Source organism: Grus americana, chromosome 1, assembly GCF_028858705.1.
Source record: "Grus americana isolate bGruAme1 chromosome 1, bGruAme1.mat, whole genome shotgun sequence".
NCBI classification, from domain to species: domain Eukaryota; kingdom Metazoa; phylum Chordata; class Aves; order Gruiformes; family Gruidae; genus Grus; species Grus americana.
The window spans coordinates 63,993,892-64,019,745 of record NC_072852.1 but is presented as its reverse complement, the minus strand read 5'-3'; the positions used below and the strand labels follow the sequence as shown (position 1 = coordinate 64,019,745).

Genomic DNA, 25,854 nt, shown 5'->3' with positions numbered 1-25,854 from the left:
TGGCTGGGGTTAAACCACGACAGCAACCAATCCCTGACTGAAGGTAGCAAAAGAGTATCAATAAATAAGGTTTCAACACACACATTCAGCAGCTGTAAGGCTGAATCTGGTCTCACAGAATCCAGATAGATCCTTAGTAAACAAATGTCCACCACTTCGTATTTCTGCTTCAGCTGTGCTGCTTTCACCTCTGCCTGGCTTCTATGCAGAGAGCAGTAGGGTATATGGACGGGCATCTGCTTTCAGCACAGATGAACCCTTCCTAAGTAGCACTTAGCTCACAAGAAGAGCGAGGGAGTTGAGAGGCCATGCAGGATAAAGTCAAGGAGTTCTTCGCTTAATTTTATGAAACCCTGCTGTGTGTAGCAAAGCTACAGCATCAGAGAAATTTAGAAGATTCTTAAATTGAATTGTCATACATTTCCATGGCGTTGTGGAGCATCCAAGTAGTATTGTAATTGTATGTGTGTTATACACACAGGGTAACAGTCAGAAGCTGGCTGAATGGGTTAAAAAAGGAAATTCTCCACAGCTGCCTTTAGAAAGAGCAGAGGGGAAGGAGGACAGGTTGCAGTGCAAGTTGCCACAACTGAAACAATATAATTTTAACACAGAGTTAAAACCAACAGTGTATGGTTCTCTACACTGAGGAACAGGGATGGGTGAGAACAGTCAGAGGGCAGATAAGAAGAAATATCTGGAGGTATTTTGGCACAGTATAGAGAACACAGGAACGAGCATGAAAAAATTCAGTGGAGAGTGGAGGTGCAGGCTGGTATTGATGAACTAAGCTCACTGTTTTAAGATAAGTTTTATCTGAAATAATACTTTCTGAATACACAGTATTTTATGAGTGCTCACACCATACTGAGGGAAGCTGCAGAAAAAATTTCAAATCTGAGGGGACAGTTCTATCCTGGGAAAGCTGATGGCTGAACAGAGTATTCTTGAGGTGAGTACGAGGCACAACTAGACTTGTACATTAACTCAGCAATTGTGACAGTATCTGTACTTCGGTTTTCATCTCTGTCACACTAGTCCACTAAACTTTTTTTTTTAAACTAACCTCTGAGTTTGCTGCAACACAAAAAATGGCACACTGGATCTGAACTGTTTTTAAGTCTTTTTATAAAAATTAAGGTACACAGCCACTGTGCCCATTTTTTACACAGTTTCTGTATACTAAGTTTTGTGCCATTTTGCTCCAAATTATACTCTCTGTGCAGCTTCAGATTGGTTTTGTCTCATATTTTACAGAGGTGTCTCTATCCTAGAAAGCACTAAGAATGCAAGCAGAGGCAGAAATGGTATTTTCCAGGCATCCAGCAATGCAGCCCATGTGTAAGGAAGCATTTAAGCATTTTACATTTATACTTCAGCAGTGAGGGATGACACAGGGAGGAGGAGATACAGGAATTTCAATACATGGTAGGCAGAAAATGAAAAAAGAGAAAGACTAATTCAACTTCTGTATACACAAATGATACCATCTTTGTTGATACTAGATGTGCATTTAACCTCCACAGAGTAAAGGCTTAACTGTGTTCAGGTGTCAGTAAATTTAATTTAAAAAGTGTTTTCAAGTGAATATCATAGGTCAGTGAACAGAGTTGCCTTGGTAACTGAACCCAGCTCATCATTCCAAGTGGAGAAATAAATGCAGGAGGTGGCCAAGCTGGCGAGGCGTTTGCAGTGTCGCTCAGCCAGCGGGACGTCCCAGTCAGCAGCCCCATCAGGAGTAAGGAGTCCCGGGGTGAACTGGTTCAGGGTTTTGAAGGCACAAGTGTTACTTAGAAACAAGCAAACACACACACAATCTCCACAATGCTTGTACAAAGATTATTTTCCCTTTTTCACTACATTCGCCCCCTAGGAAAAAAAAAATCAAAAAAGATTCTGCTTTCTGCCTTATTAAAAGTAGGATTTCGGTGTCCAGGCAATTCAATTAAGCTGTACTGTGGCCTGAACGGTTCAGCAGACAACGCAACGCAAAACATATGTGAAACAGTCATTGAACGTAACCTGCCCTGGGCCAGAAAAAGCTCTTGCAGGAACCTGTCAGGTCAGGAAATGGCGGTGCTGCCTCCTCAAGGCGCTCCAGCTGGGGCTGGGCAGGGCAGCACATGTCATAGCACCAAGCGCTCACCTGCTCCGTGCCTGGAGAGGGCCAGGGCGCTGAAGGCAACGCTAAGGACATTTCCTCTGCCGGCGTGCAGAGGCTTGGCCAGCCAAGAAGCTGGCTTGCCAAAACAGAGGTAGGAACAGGCTGTGGGCAACCTGATGGAGGGGCAAAATGCCTCTGAGGAAAAGGTCAAGCAGCAGCAGTCCCCAAAGGCACTATTTAAAAACCTAAACACTCCCAGCAAGACTGGGCCTTTACTCGGATTACACATGCAGGAGAGACACATAAGCTGTCAGTAGAAAATCAAGAGAACAAGCCTTCACCTTAATGAAAAGCTCGATTCAGTCATTACATCCCCTCATAGCTACTACTTCCTCACACACGTTACAACTACAGTGTCATCTAACGTGCTCTTAAATCAGAATATCATTCTTTCGTCACTTAGTAGGATCACCTTTTTGCTTTCTATTAGGTTCAAAAGACCTAGGTTCAAGCACACTGAAATTAAATGAATTATTTTTGCATTAGCTTCTGGTATATTTTTAAACCACAATTAAGACATTTAATTCATCAAAAAATGTAATGAGAATGAGTTATTATAAACTATGGACAAAATATAGTGTGGGGCCTAGCCTCTGCAGATGCAATGCAAACAGCATTAAACATGTGCCTTCAATTTGCAGCAACAGCAGATACATATTAAAAATATATATGACTTGCTTAGTGAAACATTAATATGACCATTACACAAAAATGAATGGAATATCTCGTGTATAACAGTCAGGTGTGGGATTTCAGATGGTTTTTATACGTAATGATTATAGGCTTTTTTCTTTATCACAGAGTGCCACCTGCTAATAGTACAGATAGGCAAACGCGAGGGGAAAAAACGTTACTTGGGCACCCTAGGTAGTCCAAAGCTCTTATTCAAAGTGTCTTGATTTAAACAGTAATTTTTAAAATTATTAGATCCTAACATGCGCCTTTATAAATGAAATCTAAACCTCACAAGGTATCACTTCTATTTTCTTAGCATGTGAAAGGAAACTAATATGCCTGCAGTAACATTCACAAATAATTGTTTCACCTTCTGACCCGCAGTCCTGATTTTCCACAGAGCTTAGAAATGTCACATTTCAATACACTATAAATATCTTTCACCTTAGGAAAAACTCCAGTCTATAGGGGCTCATGCAAGTGAAATGCGTGTCTAGTGTTTTGTGGGTACATGCATGTCCTGCTAATAAAAGTATCCAACACTTTGGTGTTGCTGGCAGCTTCTGTTCTTATTTTCACTTCATTGTGGCCTACTATCACAGCAGTCACTGGTTTGCATGCAAGAAATACATATGGGAAAATCTGAATTTAAAGCACAAAGAACATTAATAGCTCTCCCTGAAGATCCAAACAGATGCATATATACAACACACTTCAAACACAGTTTAGAAATTTGGCTACGAAGAATAGAATTAGCAGCAGTAAAACTGAAAGGTATGTTGCCAACTACTATGAACCAGATCCTCAGCTGACAGGGGAGCATCCTTGAAAGAATGGAGGACAAGTCAGGAGGAGCTATTAGCAAGGTATCTCCTTCAGCCTTCCTTCTTCCACATCTCCTCTATTACAGTGCTAACCCTAATAGCATGGGCTGTGAGCACCTGGAGAAGCCCTGTGTTATGCAGGATGGTATGATGTGCTGACCGTAACTAAGGGAATCCTCCACTGCCCACGGACAGCAGTTTGCAGACACTTTGCACTAATTAAGTGGCATAAATGAACAGCGCTGCTGTTTGGAACATAAGCTGCAGACCTCATCTTATGTCCAAATAATACAAAGTCATAAGAAAAACACTGTATTTTCACTTTCTGAAATACTATCTTTTAGCTAAAAAGGACCTGCTTGTAATTTTGTGTGTGGAAAAATAAATTACCTTAGCTTTATTATGTAAAATAATAAACCCGTAATCTACACGTACACATTACAGGCTGTGGTATCTTTGCTAGCAACATAGGGAATATTTATTTAATTTATATGTAAAGGGAGGACTGAGACAAAGAAAAAAGTGCAATAAAAGGTGTTGGGAATAGAAAATCTGAAGCAGACATCTATTTGCAGCAATTCAAATCTGCACAAAATAAAAATAAAATAAAATCTGTATTACTGAAACAGATGTTTGAGAAGGGAAAACAAAAGTAGGAAAATCCTAACATCTGGAAATGTAAGCGGTAGCAAAAACTGTAGGATTAAATTAAAGATAATAGGTCTGAACCACTAGAAGGGCACCTGTGAAGTAAACCAACTGTTGATGAACTAGCTGGAAAAAGTAATTTTTAAGAAGATGAGCCATTAAGAAGTATTTTGGCTTTCAGTTTGTTGAACTGACTAATAAGAACACGTGAGAATTTAAAACTTAAAACTAAATATCCAAGTCTTTGTGGACATTATGTGAATAATTCCACCTGTGACAAAATTATAAAGCAGCACTGGAATCCAGACAGCAGAAGCTGCCATGTGTCCAAAACTTGACACGATTAACCATTCTTACTTGAAAGTCATTCCTGTGATCAGGAGCACTTTGACAAATAGGCAGTTAAGGGGTAGAACATACTACTCTACTGCTGCATCAAGCTGCACATGATTTCATTTCATATTTCTACACCACCACCAAAACACCACAGAGAGCTGTGAAGTAGTTGTTCCAGCAGAGCACTTTTTTGACTCAGATGAGCATCCTGTCTCCTTTTGCGTGGCATCTCATGTAAGTCAGACAAGACAGCAAGTTTTTAAAATAGGATGTTGGTAAAATAATTTTCAATATAGTTTTTAAGATGTCATCAGAATTTTTTAGTAGCCACGTAAAATACTCAGTTGTTTCAATTTGTTATGTTTAGCTTACAAGACGACAAGTATCCAGAAGAACCATAATTTAGGTGCAAAACACAAGCATCATCAACTAGCTAAACACCATACATGCTTTTGAGTTATCTTTCTGAACAAAAACCCTAGACAACATAAACTTACTCAATAATTTATTACCCTTTATTTCTTCCTCTGACTTTGAGCTCTTAATACCTGCACAATGTTGCTGCCTGCAAAACTGGCTCGTCTCCATATCCGCCCTCTGACCAAAGCCTCGTTTAACAGGTGAGCCAGTTTCCGCTCCATCTCAGCCTGAAACACTTCCTCCTGAATTCGCTGGTCGACGACACCCAAGAGAACTACATTGCGGAGAAAGTAACCCAAGAACACAAATGAATTAGTAAAACTTTTTGGTGTCTTTCTTGCAACTTCAATTACAAGCTTTGAGTCACCCTGTGACATCTCACGGACAATTCAAGAGCAGCTGTATTCATATGGAAATACTGCCCAGTTCGGACAGAGGTTATATGCTGGAAAGGAAGACCTTGAGTGGGAAAAGGTTAAAAGAAATAAATTAAAAATAATAATAAATTAGGGCAGAGGTAATTTTTGGAATCTCAACCAGTCTAGACAGATCCAGGATATCAAAGAAACAGTTTCAATTCTAAAAAAATATAAACTCGTGAGCATTCAATGAATTCTTTAAAAACAAATAAAAGAGAAAATTCAGTCTAAATTATCTGCTGCAACTACTGCAGTCAAAATGTTGTGTTCAGAAGTGATACAGAGGTGGAGATGGGCAGGGCAAGGGTTCAGAATCAAGGAGAAAAAAAAATAGGAGACCAGCAGCACATGAATGAAGCTGTGAATTCCAAGTGCATCTTCCCTAGATAGGATAAAGATTAACAAGTATGGCAACCACAGCACAACAAAACTGGTTAGTAGCCCTGCCCACTTCCCAACCCCAGGTACTCCAAGTCACTGGGGCAAGCTAGTGCTAGGAGGAAACCCTGAAGAACACCACACAGGAAACATCAAAAAAGTGTGGACCTTTCCTAACAAGATGGCATCCAGTAAAAGAGAAGTGGAGTGAATGGAGCAATGGTCATTCAAATTACCTAATTAAACAACCCTAACGTATAGTAAACCAAGTCATCGCTGACTGCAGTAAAATAATTCAGATTTCATTTCTGAGGCTCTCCACTAAAATGGTTGGTATTTTTTAAGAGTCCCTTTTTCAGTAAGTGTTTTCATGTTTATTTTAAGTGTGGTGCTTAATAAAAAGCCATCCAATTAGATAAAATCAATTAAATATAATTTTAATTGTTTTGATTTTTAGAAGAAAAATATTAAAATCACTTTGATTATAAAATTTTCACTGCAGATGTCAGAAAAAGGAAACATTTTCATGATTTCTCAGAGAGAACAGCATCTGCCTTCTAAATTCAATCACAGACTAAGTATCTCAGAATTAAATAGCAAAATAAATAGACAGTGGCCTAAGGCTATTATATACAGCAAGTAGAAGACCATTCTTGTCTGTGTATTGAATTTCAGTATCAATGAATTATGCTTAATAGCATGAACTGTATTCAACAGCTGAGAGGGATGGCTACAGAGAACATTGCATATCCCAACATTTTATATGTGCATGTATCCCAATAGTCATATCTGGGTTATCTAATATTAAAACCTCATCTTTACGTGCATAATTCTACCATTTTCCTATGTCATGAGTCATTATCCTTACAATACAATATACAGACTGAAAGGACTGACCCAGCCAAAGTCTACTAGCTCTTCCCAGGCTGCCTGCAAGAACTGGGATTACAAAAAATTCCTCTACAGCAAAAAAGTGCTGCAATAGGCTTTCAAAAATCTTGCAGACATGAAGTTTAGAAAAACCAAAAGCAACTTGATTTCTGAGCTGGAAGAACCCTCTTCTTACTGCAGGATCCTAGGGAACTTCCAGCAACAATGCACAAAGCAAACCTAAGGCTGAGTAAGACAAGGTGAGGGTGTGACCAAAGAAGCCAACACAAATCTCTAAGGAAGGATGACATTGGATGTGGGATACACAGATGTAGCTTCTCTCACGTTACTGAACGTGACCTGAAATTAATTTTTCTTCTCTAAAACAAACTGCATGGGCTTCAGAAATTAAGTTGCAACTTGGTTTCCTGTTGAAAAAGTAAACTGGGTCACTGGTGAGAGGAGACAGGGATTCCTGAAAAAAGAGTAAGTCTATACTACTCGTGAACTACAGGTAGAAAAGATGTGGGAAGACAAAACCGTATCCAGTGGGGCATCTGCACCCTAACAGCAAGTTTGCTGGGCATAGCCTGGTCACTGTTCAGTCTTTCTGCTTAAAAGCAGCAGGTAGGACCTACAGCGTGTAGGCAACCTCAATAGCCTTTGAGCATCTGAACGTGACAGCTCAACCGTATCTGTGAATTATAGAATAAAACATCCACAAGACGGGTGGGAGGGATCTGCTGTGAATGAATCAGAAGAGATCAATGAAATGTGATGAAACTCTTTCACATACTCGGAATGTATCTATTTTCATTCTGGTATATTCCTAGCATGTTTTGGTAGAAAGCTGCACACAAATAAAATTTTAATTTTCACTTAAAATAAAATAAAAACCTAAAAATCAATGTGGTATATTGACAGCATGCAGAGTAGACATTTTATGCCTGACAGTGTGTTCTGGTTTCGGCTCAGATAGAGTTAATTTTCTTCCTAGCAGCTGTGTTTTGGATTTAGGACGAGAATAATATCGGTAACACACAGTTATCAACAGCCAGGCAGTCAAGGCCTTTTCAGCTTGTCATACTGCACCACCAATGAGAAGGTCAGGGGCACCCAAGAAGCTGGGAGGGGACACAGCCAAGATGGCTGACCCAAACTGGCCAAAGGGATATTCCATACCATATGGTATCATCATGCTCAGTATATAACTGGGGGTTGTCTGGGAGGTGGCATGACTCAGGAACCAGCTGAGCATCGGCTTTGGGTGGTAAGTATTTGTACTGTGCATCGCTTGTTTCATATATTCTTTTATCATTATTAATCTCTTCCTTTTCTGTTCTATTAAATTGTCTTTATCTCAACCCATGAGTTTCACCTTTTTTTCTTTCTGGTGTTCTCCCTCACTCAACTTGGGGCGGGGGGGCGGGCAGGCAGTGAGCGAACGGCTGTGTGGCTGTTTTAGCAGCATGTTGGGTTAAACCATGACACAGTGTAAGTTGTCTCACTGAGAATTAACTGCTTTATAGACAAAAACTACTCTGTGTGCATTATCAAGGAATTGCAGTAGCTTATTCTAGACCTGGGAGTTACATTTCCCAGATATTCCAGGTCACTAGGCCTTTGGTTTTAGAATCTGTTCAACTCAGGCATGTTATTACCTCATAAAAATGCAGCACCTCTAAGCTATTGATATTTATGTAGGCTAGTTATCAGGCTAACAAAAATAATTGCACTCTTACTTACTCACAAAGACTGTACGTACCTGTTCTCACCCAGGAAGATTTCATCAACTGAGACACATTAAGCTTAGGATAATGAAAGGCTGAGGGAAAAACAGAACAGAGGAAAAACATCCGTAAGAACAGTATTCTCAACAACATACACAAAAAAAGAAGCCACTTCATAATTTATACTGTCAGCAAGCATCTCATTTACATAGATGTATTACTACTCCTGAGGCTATGCAGACACAACGGTAAGGAAAGTGCTCTGAACATACATTCCTCAGTTCGTCTCTGAACAAAAAGAAGCTAACTGAAGCAGTCAGATTTATTACCTGAAAGATTTCAAGCTGCTGTACTGAAGTCATTGCTCCTTCAAACTTGAAAGCAAAAGCTCACTGTCTCAACTGTGACTTTTACTGAGCTAGCTGCAGGATCTGACTTTTGTTCAAAGGGCAATGAGGCAATTCATGAGTGTCTGAGAATGAAAATATGACCTTCTCTGAGGCAGAAACTACACAGAAACACTAAATGTAAAGCAGGAAACTAAATATATCTGATTTGTGTTCCAGACTTGTGCAGGGGGAAGCATTTAGAAAATACAACTTCAATAATTTTTCTTTTACAAAAATGACAAATAAATACATGTGGAAGCATTGCTGTGGACAAATCTCAGGGCTTTTGTTTGGCTTAGTGACTCCAAGCTTTCTTAATTCCTCAGTTCTTCCAAAAAAGCTCTGCTCCAGAGTGAAATCCTTGCCCCGGTGAAGTAAATAAAGTCTATTTTCACTGACTTCAGTAGGGATAAGATTTTTCCCAAGGTTTCCACTGGAGAGCAGTAAAGATATGTTGGGAAACAAGTGAAGATGGGGGCTGGGCCAACAGATTCGTCAAGGGAAGTCTTAAGCTTCACTATGGCAATAACAAAAAGGAAGGGTCGTAACTTTCTCAAAATATTTAATCCAGATGCAGTTTACTAAGCATTATACAAAGGTTAGTTTTTAAACCATTTCATGGATAGGAAGAATGCGGCACGTAACAATTACATGACCTGGTCCATGCCAGATAAAAGATGTCCTGTCTTTGGTTGTAGAATAGCTTGCCACTATTGCATGTTTCAGAGAAACAGAAAATTACCATTTTTCTAATTTAATTATGCAATAATTTGTAGAGTAGTTGACCTCTGTCAGTGTACCTAAAAACTGATTCTTTTGCCCCTTAAAAAACTTATGAATTTTTTGTTAAGGCAAGAGCAAAAGAATCACTAGTTACATTGTACCTTTTCTTTTCGTAGATGTATGAATAGTCCTATGGGGGAAAAAAAAAAGAAAATTTTGTTGTTTCACCTTTATTTCAATAATAGCACCACTAGCTTCAAGAGAACCACATGGGAGGTACTTTGTGACTTACTATTCAGAAGGATATCAGAATATGGATCTTTATTCTGAACAGGAAGAATCAGGCCTCTATACGCTGACGAGAAAGTGTGTCAAATTTCCAAAACTCTCAAGACACAGAAAAGGCACCTCACAGTCCATTTAAACAAACACATTTATTTTTTGTATCCTGCTACATGATTCTTCTGATTGTAGTTTTTAGATCGGAGTTCTATTTACTCTGGTCATGCAATTGTTTACTTCAATTTAGAAATACAACCTGAACAAAAAAGCATAAACTAAACTGCATCTGTTGCTTTTCCAAAGCATGGAAAGAGCAAGATAAGAAAATCAAAAACCTGCCAATGGCCATAAAACTTTGAACTGCTAGAAGCTGTGAGTTTTTCCTTCTTTTAAACCAAAATCATATTTTTCCTCAATACTTAATGTGCTCTTCATACATTTTCTAATTAGTACTTGAAGAATGATTTAATTCATGCAAATTGCTGGATGACTATTCACTTAAACTTTTCATGGAATTAATGAAATTTAAAAATAAAACGACTTGAGCAGAAAATCTTGAAATTGAAAAGGAAGATGTGCCGTAATCATTGGCAACTAAGGCTGGATTCTAAAACCTGATGAAGAATACATGAAAAAATGGACACTGCTGCAGCTGAGACCATGCTCAGAAGTCAGAAAATCCAGGCTCCAACTCCTACTCCATAGGTCAACTCAAGTGCGTTACCAGCACACAGGGCCAGACCTTGAGCTCAGCTGGAGTCTCAACACTGCAGCAAGACCATATTTTCAAGACTCCTAATGCTCCCTGGAACTATCAGTTAAAACCAGCACAGACTGATTGTTATTCCGAGAGAGAAGTGGGATAGACAAAATGCAATTATTAGTTAGATTGTGGCTGGTCTGCTAATGACTATAGATGCATTAATCAAGTAGATGCTAGCATCATTAGAAGATTCTAACACACAGCCCTGAAGCACTGTACCGTATATCAGCATTGGATTCAATGCTGACTGAAAAGACAAAGGGTCACCCAGTCACCCAGAAACCCCTTGATAGTAGTCTGAAGCACACCACCCAGGCAACATGGCCTTCACCAGACGCTCCAAAAAGGATCTCTCTGACCCTCTCATACAGAAATGTGTGGGACCATGCAGGATAGAACTGGTACCATATTGATTGTTCTTACTTGTGATAAATGGAGGAACAGTAATAGAAAGCAAGGAGGCCATGCAATATTTGGAATGAGAAGGCATCAACTGAAAAATAAGATTCCATGCAAATATTGGGGTGTGGATACACTGTAACACACTGTATCTGTTAGAAGTCTGATCCAAAATCCACCCAGAAAAAAATTGCCAAATATTTCTGCAGTCTTTGGACTGTATCATACAATTTTATATTATCCTATCAGCCTTGCAACATCTCCAAGATATCTAAATAGATGACACCCGAAGTGCTACTTACAGCACTGATAAAAGAGCAAGTCCCAAGGCAAGTCCTTCTATTTAAAGTTATAAAAACAAAGAGATTTATTCAGGGTAAGTTCATGAAAGCCAATATTCCTCATCCAGTCCACAGCTGGCCTTTGCCTGTCCTCAGAAAAATCTTCCAGCCATAAAGAGCTTCTAAATATATTATTTCATATTGTTTTTAATGAACTAGCACCCAAAAACCGTGACTAGACTTGCTTTTCTTTCTGCTGACATGTAGTTCATGACCGTCTAACCAGTTTACAATCAAAGATGTGAGATGTAAGATGGATGACACAAAATAAGCATGCAGGAAGGTATAAACTGAACATTTGAATATAACCATGTTGCTGAAGTCACCTAGAAGTCTGTGGGGGAAAGAAAAAAGTCTGGAAGTTTCCAGGCTTGGCCACTCCGACAGCCCTATTCCAGCACAGAACAGTCCAATTTTCACTACTGACCCTGACACTAAATTAGCGGGAAAAAGCTGACAAAAAATTCCTGTTGTTAATGATGTACTGCACAGTGACAACCCCCACAGTTAAAAGTATAAACAGTACGTATTAGTTACATGAAAAACAAAACAGTGAAAGGACCACGTGTGAAAGGCAACGTGAAGTGAACAAGCGGCAGGGAGCAAACACATTCCTTCAAACAAGGCTCATGTTTGGGATACTGAAGGCAAAGTCTCACTTCACTTAACAATGGTGAGACAGTGATAATACACAAGTAGCTTTTCCTTAGTATGAATCACTATGAAGCCCCTAACAGCTCAGCTCACCTACAAATCAGTTCTTTTTCTTCAGATACAGACTGTAAAACTTACAAAATCATATACAGAGCCCTCAGGGGGGGAAAAAGAAAGTCAACACCAAGGGTATTAACTGTTACTATGCCTGATAACTAAGGTACAAATGGCATAGAACAGGATGGCAAGGAAGATTTCACATCTATATATAAACAATAACATAATTGTTTATATTTAAATACATAAATATCAAAAATTCCCCCAAAATTCACATTGAAAAGCAGAGGGTTGCATATTAATTTGCACAGAGCAAAATAGCTACCTATCTAAGGAAGATCTTCACAACACCTTCCCTGCTACGACCCCTCTGTAGACCAAGGGACAGCATGAAAGCAGAGAGTTCATGGCCTAGAGAACAAAAACATTTAGGCATCTTCCTGCCAAAGTAGTTTTGAAGATCTGGCTGTTGGTCATCCTCAACTGACTGCTGAATAAGGTGTCTCAAGAAGGATCTGCCTAATGCTGCTGAGCCTTTGGACATGATTTCTGGCTCTGAATACTCAAGATCTAAAATTCTTTGGCTCAAAATACAGTCACAGAAACAGTGCAAAAAAATGTAGAAACAGCTAAATATAACCGAGTGTGGTTGCCTCGCTTATAAAAGCGCATGAGCTACATTCATTATTGCGCTTGCTGACAGACAGACCCGTAGCTCTAACAAGCTGAGAAACTGTGTTCCCACTTTGCTGACTTATCAAATCGCACCATGTCTGGTGTTCCAAAACAGTGACTACAAACGTGCTGAAGCACTACTGAGACCGAACTAGACAAGTTCAAATCAAAATGAGCTGTCCTGCAGTGAGCTCAATCTACAGTAAATACGAGCTCCTCTAGCAACAAGCAAATCAAACGCTGACAAGATGCTCCTTGATTTAGGGCACCATATGCACTAATTCCTCATGTTTTCTACATTGTGAACTTTGGGAATATCTCATCATTCCTAAAAATTCTGAATTACTAAATTGAAACTTAATATATTTATTTAGAGAGCCGGGTCTGTTTAGCCTGGAGAAAAGACTGAAAGGGGATCAAATCAAAACTTACAAATATCTAAAGGGTGGATGTCAAGAGGATGGGGCCAGACTCTTTTCAGTGGTGCCCAGTGACAGGACAAGGGGCAACGGGCACAAACTGGAACATGGTAAGTTCCATCTGAACATGAGGAAAAACTTCTTCACTGTGAGGGTGACAGAGCACTGGAAGAGGCTGCCCAGAGAGGTTGTGGAGTCTCCTTCTCTGGAGATATTAAAAATCCACCTGGATGCAATCCTGTGCAATCTGCTATAGGTGACCCTGCTTTAGCAGGGAGGTTGGACTAGATGACCCAGAGGTCCCTTCCAACCCCTACCAGTCTATGATTCTGTGGTATCTACTTTAATTTGATTACATGTATTTTATTTTGTTCATTATAATACAACAATTTTTTTTTTAAACTTCAGTCTAGACAAATTTGAAGATCATCTTCAAAATTTCTCTATCAAAGAGACACCAACAACAACAAACTCTGGCTAAGATCTCTGGAGGCAAGTGTTATGCTCTGTTGGCAACATTTATTCACTAACTACGGCAGCATTAGGTAGGGTTGTTGAAGGCAAGGGTGTACACATAGCTTGTTCAGCTGTCATCATCCCTGCTACTGGGGATGTGCACCAAAGAAACAGCATTTTTCAAGAGCTCCAAATAGGAGAATCTGGGAATAAAGTGGGTATCATGATGGACCTAGTCACCACTGATGAGTAACTCTGCCTTCCTACACTAAGGGTCTGCCCAAGGATTTGAGGTTCGGTATTTGGGAGCTTTGGTGGATTTGAGGGGAGGAAGAACAATTTTGTTTTTGAAGTCTTGAGGCCTGTGCTGGAATTTGCAGAAATGAAATCACCACACTGTTGGCATACTTGTTTAAAATCGCCAGCAGGAATAAACAAACAATTCCTGAAGCTTCAGAAACAAAGTTATAGAAATAACTCACCCACAGGCTTGGACATGCCACTGTATTAACAGAGGCTACATTTGCCAGGCCACAACAGCCAACATCTACATTACTTCATTGCAAATCCTCAGAATAGTCAGGAAAGGAGGAGAAATCCGAGTGGGACTTTTTTCCAAAGGCACTACCTGACCTCTTCGCTCATTCTACTGTGCATGGCTTTCTCATTAACGTGAGCTACCGTGGAGCTCCACTGGCATTGGCCAGGAATCAGCCCCACTGGCCAGGCACTATAAGCATGCAGATAACACAGGGAGAGCTCCTGCTATGAGCACTAATTACCTTCAAATTTCCTAAATACTATCAGGAAAGGAAAATAAGGAGTACATGCATGTTTAATAGGAATGTTTTTCCCCTATGACCAGCCTGTCTTTCAGGATACATTGTCCTTGGTAGAAATTCTGTTATCACTTAATTGCACTGTAGCTCCATCGCACAATCCAGAAGATGGATTCTCAGCAAGGGGCAATCTGCAAATTCACTACAAATATCACTCCAGAATATGTGGACAAAACTAAAAACTGTAGGACCTGATGTGTGTACATGACAGGGAAAAAAAGCTCCATGACACTGAAAATAACACCCAAAAGCAATAAACTTTAGGGCAAAGGTGCAAAAGAGACGATGCAGAGTAAAGAGAAATGTCTTTCAAGCAATCAAGGCAAGAGCAACATTTAATTTGAATTCAGTGAGAGATAAAGACCACAGCCCACAATCTGAGAAAATCTGTGGCCTCACAAGGAACAAAAGAAATTACAGTCATCTACGGACAGGGATTCTCAAGGCTTCTGGTTCAATTAAATACAGCTATCATTGCACAGATACAGTCTGTATGAGACCAACTGAGAACAGAAATGTTTAAAGGAAATGAGACAACAGCCTGCTACATATTTTAGTTGATTATGGGAGCAGATGGTTCAAAATGCTAAAAAATTAAACCAAAAAGTTCCAGAAAATTAGTATATTTACACTAGCTTCTAGTCATTGGGAAAGTATCCTGTGCAGTCACCTTATATAGATTTAAAGGTGCTATAGAGAACAACTTCTTCTGTTGACAAACATACTCTAATATATTTGTTGACGTATTACTATTCAGCTGCATAACAAACAGCAGTTGCCATTAAGCCTGATTTTCCACTAGACATTTAACTGTACAAAGCAAATCACTGTGTCAGGTGCTATGCACCTATATAGCTCATAAAAATAACTCCGGCAATTAAAAAACTGCATGGGAAAGCACAGTGACTTAGGAGAAACTGGGAATTAATGGACTGGGTTAACAGTAGCACCTGTCACCAGGAAACGCAAGTACTGTTCTCTCATGTTCTTGCTTACATTCATAAGACATTACTGTCATGAACAATCCATTAGTGTACAAGGATCAGTGTTGATTTTAGAAACTTGGCTTATTTATGAGACTGAGGTCATCTGAAAAATCTAACCAAACATAAGTTGTCAAGGCTGAGTATCAAGCAAACTCTGCTATGCAGGCAGTTCCCATTAATCTAAGTTTAGGATGACCATGGTCCGGAAAAAGTGACTTGCAATGCAAGTTGTACATAATAAGTGAGAGATATGCCTAAAAGGTAATACACATCCACAGACATACACCTGGGATCACACTTCACAGCAATATTGATCAAAGTGACTTTTTTTTTTTTTAATCTGGGCTATGACCAGGGAAAATGAAGCCAGGTTAAGCACAACTGGCCCAGTGCAGAAGGAAAGAATGATGACAAAAGCAAAAAGTTGCTGTAACACTTGATATGCAGTATGTGAGCAGAGAGGGGCATGGATTTCCTCTGCAGAATTCATGATACAAATTAGGTACCTGAAGCTGCATTATCACTTATGCACAAAATTACTCTAAATTGTAGAAGGGAAAAAATACTAAAGAAAGTATTTTGCAGTCCTGGCAAACAGCAAGTACTCACGTTCAGCGATTTGCTGCACAGGAAAGCCCAGATAGAAGCTGAATTCCACCACAGACAAGTTTCTTAGTTGCTCACTGACTTCGGACCCATTTAGAAAACCATATCTATCTCGGACGGCAAAAACAATGCTCACGGGGCCTTGCCGAAATGCTGCCCCAGGCCTACTCAGAGTTATATTCAGTATCTGAAAAGACAAGATTGAAGCATGGTCAGCAAAATCAAATCACTGGCATTTCCATTCCTTCCTTGACAGTCTTTATTTTTTTTAACCCTAATATGAAGAGGGGGGAGGGTAGTTCACATTGAAACAGAGGAACATCTATTCCAGGTTGTTTCAGCCTGCCGAGTCTCAGAAGAGGCAAAGTTACATGTGAATTCCTCTCCTAAGAGCTATCCTTTCAGGTCAATCATAATCCAGAATGATCTGAAAGTCACAGCCCAGAAAACGATGAAAAAAAAACACTTAGAGAGACAGTCAGCAAAATTCATCTACCAATAAGGAAATCTTAGGTGATTACCAAACTGTGTGGAACAGACAGGAAGAGACCATGATAAAGAAACATTCTGAAAACGGATGTTCTCTTGGTTAAAACCTCCTGCACCCTGCACGCCCAGACCCTACCACTGGTTAGAAGCCTCCTTTTGGCACCAATGTACACAGTAACTATGTTCATGTAGACAAACCTCTTCCAGACAGTAAGGAAGTTTTTAAAAGAAAAGTTTCCTAAGCTGATAGTCCAAGAAATGGTTTTGCGTGTTCTGTCTTCAGTCTATCCAGTCAGACTGTGTCATTCAGTTGTACAGTTCTGAGCACTTTACGTACTATGCAGTACTTTAGGTAAAGTTTATGTCATTTTTCCTGCTATGATTTTATTTTAGGATACCACAGATGGGCATTTATGGTGTCAGTTAAACAACACGATAAATTTTTTACTAATTTTGGTATTACAACAAAGCTAGATTAAACTTAAGAATTCAGACAGGAGAGGAAGTCGGTCTTATTAAGTTGAATTACTGACTTTCCAGGGAGTTTTTAAGCTCTGCTATGCGATTCAGTACCCAGCACATACGCAATACATTTCATATGTGAAGTTCCAGTACCAGCTGCCACGGACTTCATATACTGCTGTATTTCTAGACCTCAGAAGCAACTAGCATGTTTGCTCACATTACAGCAGAGTGCATATAACTCCTATACCCCCTAATAGGGTCCCCTGAACAGCAATGAGACCTGAAAGTTGTCTTCCAACAAAAACTTTCTAACCACACCCTACTACTCTGTAATAGTAAAATCTGATGGGAACGACTTCAATAAGGATTGGGGCAGCCTTTATATGAAAAACTATAAACCCTATTACATTCAATAATATTTTTTTGGATATAAATCATCATCTTCAATCATTTTTTCAAAAAGCTTGAAAACAGAGGGATTTGTGGTGCCACGTTATTTTGTAGGGGAAAAAATCCTGACTTCCTAACAAAGCCTCATAGTTCTACATGATCTAGATGGCAAGTGGTAGCCAGTGAACACCCAACTCATTTTAGTGGCTGGATGAAACACAGGACAAAGGCAAGAGGAAAAAAGGACAGACACAAAACATGCTACTCATCTTACCTGCACAGTGAAGTTGTAGAACTCCTGGTGTTTGCTCACCTCCATGAATGCCATTGTCAGCCCCTTCTCAATGCGTCGGCTGAAGTTGCAGAACCCAACATCCACGTTCCGAGGCACAAACTGAAGCACTGAAGGCAAAGGGTACACACATTATTCCTACAGACAAGTACTTCCATGAGAGAGAACAAAACAAGCAAGAGAATCCACAGGGCTATCACTTTTTCATCGAATTCAGGACATATTCAATGAAACATTGGGTAAAAATAGAGTAGAAATACATTTTGTGTTGGTGCAGTAAATTCTCTACTCATACCTGTTGCAGCAGTAACTTGATTACCAAAAGATATTAGTGACAAAATATCCTCATGCATATTGTTTCCTCATGCATCCTGAAAGACCTTCACTACATACATGTGGCTAATTTTAAACGACTTGAACACTGAATCAGCCATACTGAAATCCTTAGTACCCAACAGATCACGAAAAATCTTAAGGAAAAAAAGCAACCAATCTCTTTTTCTTGCAGACTGAAATATAGTATGTGGTCTTTTAGACAAGTTAAATATTGGCTCTTATTAACATTAATACATATTAGTATCAGTTTAACACTTTCAAAACACTTAATTAGCAAACAATCTTTTAAATCTAGATACATGCACCTTAAAGCCTTTCACAGGAGAGAAAGGAAGAGCACAGGAGAGAAAGAGTGAGCATAGAGGAATGTGAGTAGGCATGCAGACCTTAACCCCACGCACATCTGTGAATTTCCTGATATAGTCCTACCAAAGAAACACTATGATTAGGTTACAGATTCTAATAGCAAAGTTCTACAAGGTTCAAGAACAGAAAATATGTCTACTGTCTGCCTATATAACTGTGTTAAACATTGGAAAAAGACATCACACCTGCACAATTAAAGAAATGATGTCTTGCTACACAGTTATAATAGAGCAGAAACAACACATGAAACATACCTGAACAAAAGCACCACGTTTGACATTCATGTACTCTCTGCCTATATACTCAATCCCTGTCGCTACCTCATTATGCAGTCAGCCAACCAGGCAGGTGGTTTTGTCATGCAAATAGTGCCTGAAGAAGATTTCAAATTATACCAGTGACTCTCAAAATCTATTATATGGGTAATATTTTACTTTAGATTACTAGTAGTCATGGACTTCACATAACGTGCTGCCATACAGCAGCCATGGAAAGTTTAATATTACACGAGCAATCCTCTCACATTATATGTGAGCAATCAATCCTCCTGCTCACCAATTCTCCTACATTATGAGAATTCTAAAAAGTAGCATTTAAAGTAAACATAATTTGAAACTGGACTCAAGCCTTATAAAGTAGCTGCACTGTGATTTTATAAGTAAATGTTTCACAGACATTTTTTTCTCTTCTCAACTTTTCAAGCAAGAAAAAGAGCACACCTATTTTGCAATGTGCCAGAAAAATTCCCTGAAAAATCATGAAATTATGTGGTTAACTGTTACAATTTATCATCTCTCAACCAGAGATCAGGCAAATATTTCACTAAATATCAAGAATTAAGATTCACAGCAGTAGAACGCAGGGTTTTGACTCGGCCTTGCATACTTAATCCTAAGTGAAGAAGTGTGAATCAATACAAAGCTACATCTCCTCCTCTTCGTGTCAGGAAGAACTCACCTGTCTGAACTTGGAATCTGTTATCTGGCACAGTGAAAGAAGGACGCAGTGAGAGAATCATGGGGGCCTCACCACGAAGAAGACTGCTGTTCACAAGCACATTTATGACAGCTACTGCCGTGTAAACAAAAGGACCTGATGTCACCAAGAAAGCAAATTTGGGGGAAATTTTATAAACCTACAAAAAAAAAAAAAAAAGAAAATTAAAAAAAATCCTCAATGTGAAATTTGGCCACACCTAAGACCTACATAGTCTTCATGCATTTCAAAGCCACATCATCAAGAGGTAGGAAAATGCCATCTTTATTTTTCAAGGAGGGAGCAGAAGCACAAACACTCTGATAGTGCTGTGCCTTGCAGCCTCTGCTCCAGTGCATCAGAGGTGTTAGGTGCACCTACTAGAATCTCTTCAGTACAATGCATCAATCTCAACACTTCTTGATTTATCATGTGCCAGCATAGTAGCACTCCCCTTCACCTGCATTCCCCTGGAGTATATAAGAGTTCCCATGCAAAATTGCTCTGTACTTACTGAACCGCTTGCATAGCTTCTGCGTTTCAGTCATATACTGTGTAGCAAATACATCTTATACCATTCGCATGTGATATGCAAGAAGCAAAATACACATAACCTGTGTTTTATGGATATAATTTTCACACTCAAGAACGCTTTCTTCCAAAGAACACTTCTATCTGCTTATTTCAGCACAGTTACTACAATTACAATTTTCCTCTTCCAAATAATTTCCTGACTTTGAGCCTTAAAAACCCTGAGGAGTCTTAGTCATCATGTAAAAGAAATGAGATTGTAAGTTAAATATAAACCTCGGTGAATGTTTCCATGCAGACACTCTTATCCACCCTTTCTCTGTCACCTAAGTAAAAACAAACTGAAGGCTTTTATTTATTTAAACATATTGCAGTGTCTTTTCTCCTTCAGAGAAACTATCTCAATATCAAGGACACCTGTTTCCCCAGCATTTTTTTTTCCTCTTTGGTTTACTCCCCTAGTTTGCTTTATTTGCCTAAGGCAGTCACACTAAAATATTTTGAGATGTCCAACATGATGGCCTCACAAATAAATCTAAACCAGAGACCTAAAGGTTCTGATAAATGTGCACCCCTTAGATGAAGAGATGCTAGCACCTTCTAGGCTTTGTGCTGGTAAAGGGTTATGTTAGATATCCTCAATTTCAGGATCAGCCTTATAGAAAAGCACAGCGCTACTTAAATTGTGACCCACATGTTCCTTACTGGTATTTCTGCAACAGTGTAAAATGATGGCAATTGCTGTTTAGATGAGACAGCAAGCAGTTCTTTCCTGTCCTCTAAACCCCATGCATTTCAAAGACATCATCTTCACCAGAAGAATCCACCTCAGAAGCAGAAGGAAATAAACTAAAAAACAGTCTATGCTGCTCATTATTCTTTTCTTCCTTCTTAGTCCACAAATATATGCAGCATCCAGCTTTTATTTTAAATGGATTTAGATCCATAGAACTCAAATTTGTTTGATATGAATAATATGCACAGCTCTCTTCAGTTCCTCTTATCTGAAATTTTATCCTTTTATCTCAGGATGAAATGATCTCTGCAGCTTCAGTTTGTCAAATGGAAACACCAGTTATAATGGGTAAGACATGCCAAAAGAAAGTTTCCCATTACTTCCAAAGGAGACTACTTAAAAGGCAAGAAAAGGAGGAATTAGAATTACAAATCTCAGTGACAATTTGCTGGTGATTTCTAAAGCAATATATGCTGAGAAGTGCTAGAGTTAGGTATTTCAGACAAGAAAGCAAGCCTCTGATAACTAACTCAGCTGTCTCCACCTCTGACCTGTTGCAGTGCACCATAGATGCAATGAAAGCAGCCTGCCCTGAACAACCCCCGGAAATTTTGCATCAACTTTTTCGTCTTAACAGCTAACACTGTTTCTCTTTTGTGCTTCACTGCAGAAGAGCAACAGCAACTCCAGAAGAAAGGAAATTTAAAAAAAAAAATCCAACTTTTAAGTGAGATTTTGAGATAGGTAGATTAGAACCACTACAGGTCAAAACAATAGCTCTTTCGGCTTGAGATATTGCAGGGCTGTCTAGAGTTAGCTCTCTACAACCTAATTCAGATGACAAAAATAATATAGCCATGCCAGCATGATGCTGTCTACAACCTAATTCACAGTTTGCAAAGTTGTCTAGGATAGATGAGCACAGCTTACGACTCTTGATTCATGAATGAGAACAGCTCCTCTTGGCACAGCCCTAGTGGTTCACAAACCCATCCATCCATCCAACCACCTCTTGGAGGTTTTACCTCTACTGCCAGGACAGTGAGATGCTAACAAATCAGCTAGCTGAACCACCACATTTTAGAATGTTACCTATTAAGTAAACAAGTGCAAATTTCTTCTATTAAACAAGTACAAATTTCTTAACATCTTGGGTCATAAAACTGGAGAAGTATGTAAAACTCCATGTGTGCTTTGGAGACATTCCCACAGCAAAAGCAGAAACCTACAGTAGGTGCAGAGAACCCCTACACCATCTCAAGTTAAGCTATCCCTTCTCCAAACTGCAATGGCTAATCCAAGTCTGCTGTTTCCAGGACACAACCTATCTCATTCAAAGCTACCTCACAAGAGAGAGTGCTTCTAGTACAAAAAGTTTTCAAGCCTTGATTTACTAGATGTTAAAAAGAGTACTTGGGGAAAACATCACTGTATGCTTACTCTGCCCCTTATGGTGTTCCCTAAGAATTTGCTATTGATTATTGTCCTCTAAAATATTTGATTAGATGCACCTTTACTACAATCTAATCCATGCCTACACTCCACTGTATTATGCTGTGTAAACATCTGGCAGAAAGCATAAGCAACTGATTTCCTCACCACCACCTTATTAAGCATCCTGTAAAGAGCCTGCAGAGAGTGTTTAACTTCCTGAAGATGGGCTACAAAGCCTCATAGGTCTTAAAAATGAAACAAAGCTTCTGCTTCTATGCACGTTAGGATCCTAAGGCAACAATTCTCTCAGCATTTTTACACACCCAAATGGCAGGAGCCAGAATTTCGGCAGCAGTGAGCAGTGATGAAGCCAGCGCAAGCCCACAAGGTGGCATCTTTGAAAGAAGCACTTAACTGCCTGGCAATGAACTCATCTCCTTACTTTGAAGGCAGAAGTGTCGATTATAGAAACCAATATGCTACGGACAGGCCCAAAACCCCACATCAAATACAGCAACAAAGTGGCTGAGTTTTATATATATATATATATATATATATATGTATATATATATTATACTGCATGATAAAATTTCCAAGCACAAATGAGGCTGGCAAAAAGCTTTTTCCTGTTGGCATGAACTTAATGGCACCTGGGGTCCTGGCAACGAGTCACTGCCAACACTATTTTATTTCACACCCCAGTGCAACAAAGCTAAGTCAAGGGAACATTGTATAACAAATCTTACCCAAGTGTCATAAGGTTTACATTAGAGAAAGTTGACAAAAATTGCTCTTATTCAAACAATAGGGTCTTATTCTTTTGCAGATGCAATACATTGAGACCAACTGGAAAGAGCGGTAAAACTGTAGGTTATTCTCACTTTGCTGTAAGGACTTTTGCTAGGAAAAAAATGACAAAAGTTTTTTTCATCAGGCAGGATTCATGCTTGTGTCCTTTTTTTTTCCCACTTCAACAACTCAGAATGTTTGAAATAATAAAGAAACAGAGACCAAAGTTTCAACTGAAAAAGTTGGAAAAAAATATTTTAATTCTTTCAGTGTTAAGTTTGGTTTGTACTCAAAGTGAGCAGCAGTTATATCCATTGTTGCCATGGATTTTATTTTTAAAGCGTACATTACTACCAAGTTAAAGTTAACAAGACTGTCTCCTGATTTACCGTGCATTACATCACAGCAAGGGAACAACATCTGTGAGCTGTAATAGGAGACAGAGTAAAAAAGCAGATTAGAGAAGTGCACTGCTTTACCATAACTTGCAAATGTACACACAGTTCCTGGGTACTGTCGACTAACAAGTCAGGTCTGTTTGACTAATTAAGTTTAGCAATATAGATTAATTTTGTTTAAAATTTTGCATTACATCACCATTAAACATGCCAATACTATAGACAACTCTTTATTTAAAATAACAGTTTTGTTCGTACTTCACCATTAGAGGTGAAGACATTTGCTAGTGATTATTTTTAGAGCAAAACCCATACCCAAGGCATCACAAAGAGAACACATATGATAGAATGATAGTAACATTCTAGCATAAAATAAGCATAACTGATTCCACAGAGGTGTTTTCTCCTTTTGATAAAAAAGAATTTACAAAGAATTAAGCTGGACTTAGTGCATTATTTATAAAAAACCAGTTGCTTCTGAGCAGCTTTAGGGCCAAAATAACCTATTGAGAGCTTTATAAGGCAATAGTGGGCATGAAAGGAAGGAATTTAAAGCACAAAAATATAAAGAAGCAAGATATAAAATTTTGGCTCCAATCAACCTTCAAATATATATTCAAATATATTCAAATATAACATAATTTATAGCAGCAGCTCACTGTGGCTGAAGTTTGGCAGAAATTCGTAACACTCCTATCTTGACTGGGTAGTAGAGAGGTATATTCTCAAACATCAGGCAGGAGTTGTTTAATTACTGAGTGCAGTGATTATGGAAGGAGCTGTCAAAACACTGTTTCCCTGTACAGATCGGCAAGCAGAAGTTAGAGGCGCCACTATGCATGGAGAAACTCAAATTATGTTCAAAATTCAAACTGCTACTTGAGTAAACTTCATAATGCAAATGAGATCACAGACTCAAAAAGGTAAGATAATGTGGTGCTGGGCTATCACAACTGGATGAATGCCAACATGAAAAACTGCAAGTGCAGCTGCACTTGCACCTACACCAGTAATTCCATTAAAACATTTCATTTTGTCCCCAGTGTTGAAATATCTGATTATACAACAAAGGTACCCCCAAACTACCTCTACAGTCTATTCCTCTCAGAGGTGGGGAATTGAGCCTTTAAACCTCATCTCAACCAGACACTCACTTTGAGGTTAGGAAACAACACTGAAATACATTCAAAGATGATTACTTGAACATCAAAGCAGACAAAGCTTTAAAAAAACCAAAACAACAAAATCAACCAAAACCAAAAGCGCCACAATTCCTAGCCCTGTGAGTGGCAGAAGGACAGGAGTCACACCTATTTGAAGACTTAAGAGTAACATCTTACCATTGCACACCTGTTTTTTTTCATCTGCCAAATCCTGCATTTGGGATTCCACCACTTCCCCTGCAGGTGTTGATGGCCTCACAACATAAAATAGCACAAGGCTGTGCAGAAGGTTTTGTTTTAAGGTGCTAGCAGAAGAAACAAAACTTTTTAACAAGTATTTCAAAGGGTAAAAGCTTTTCAGTTCAGTTTCAATTCACCAGCCAAAGGAGGTGAGCAGTAGAGGCTGAGCACTGCTTGCTCACCCCTAGCAAAACCGTGAAAGGTCTGTCCTAGAAAATTATGACATTCTAAAAGTAAAAAAGCCGATGTCATATTCATGTTAAAAAGAAAAAAAAACATGACTAACATTTGAGTTAGAATTAACCTCTCTCTGATATAGTACCACATGGGTTGTTTTTAAATCACTGTTTAAGCCTGTGAACTAAACCCACTATTGTATTATATTGATCAAAGACTACTTGTACACACTTCATACCACTTACCTCTAGCTCTACTGATCGCCTGAACTGAACTCTGAGCACTTCTCTGATGGATTCACTGACATTTTGTAGAACAGCTCTTCGGGCCAGCACTGGAAATTAATGTCAGTCAGTAAATACATTTTAGCTTCATTTCTTGGGCTTTGGTTCAAAGCTGCATTTTCAATTGTGAAATGCATGGAAAAGCAGGCAATGAGATCAACTGCATCAAACAGATAAGACGACGGACAAGAAACAGGTAAAGGTGTGACTGTACCCTAAAAAGTGACTGTACATAGAGTTCAAGGAACTCCAGGTTTATTTTCTCTCTCGTTTTGTTTTTCTATATCTAATGTCTTTAGCATTCCAGTAAAAGAATCTTCTAAAGAGCCACTGAGGCATTCAAATTGGATCTGAAAGTTGCAGCACATTCAGTCTGACCTGTGCACAACGAGCCTGCTGTCATAATGCAGTTAAAGTTTTGTAGGCAACGTGTGGAATGCAGATGAGGTCAGAAAAAAGCCACAGAAAATATGCATCTACTTTTCTCTTAATAAAAAGTAAACAAACATGACATTGATTACTGAAAGGGATATTCACCGAGTCAGAAACTGCTTTAAAAACCCCACATCCCTACAGATGTCGTGTTTGTTACAGTCGCACTTGAGACTGTGACTATGGTCAAGGAAACAACTGAAAAGTGTCGTGTTATCATCCTGCATTTACTTTCCATGAGTATCTTGCCTACAAAACTACTTAAATTACAGGTTAAAAAAAATAATGTTCCTCATCACCAGCA

At 39.0% G+C, this 25,854-nt stretch overlaps 1 protein-coding gene across 5 annotated transcripts in view; it reads right to left on the bottom strand.

The window, feature by feature from the left end:
- The window catches only part of KIAA1549 (KIAA1549 ortholog), a 156,208-nt gene that overhangs the window by 54,229 nt on the left and 76,125 nt on the right, over nt 1-25,854 (bottom strand). For all 5 annotated transcript variants that reach the window (XM_054836927.1, XM_054836954.1, XM_054836936.1 and 2 more), the window contains 6 exons: nt 25,080-25,168; nt 19,349-19,526; nt 17,672-17,799; nt 16,057-16,240; nt 8,500-8,559; nt 5,196-5,341 (listed from right to left, as the gene is read on the bottom strand). In XM_054836927.1, coding sequence (XP_054692902.1) covers nt 5,196-5,341; nt 8,500-8,559; nt 16,057-16,240; nt 17,672-17,799; nt 19,349-19,526; nt 25,080-25,168 — 785 coding nt within the window. The remainder of the gene's footprint in view (nt 1-5,195; nt 5,342-8,499; nt 8,560-16,056; nt 16,241-17,671; nt 17,800-19,348; nt 19,527-25,079; nt 25,169-25,854) is intronic.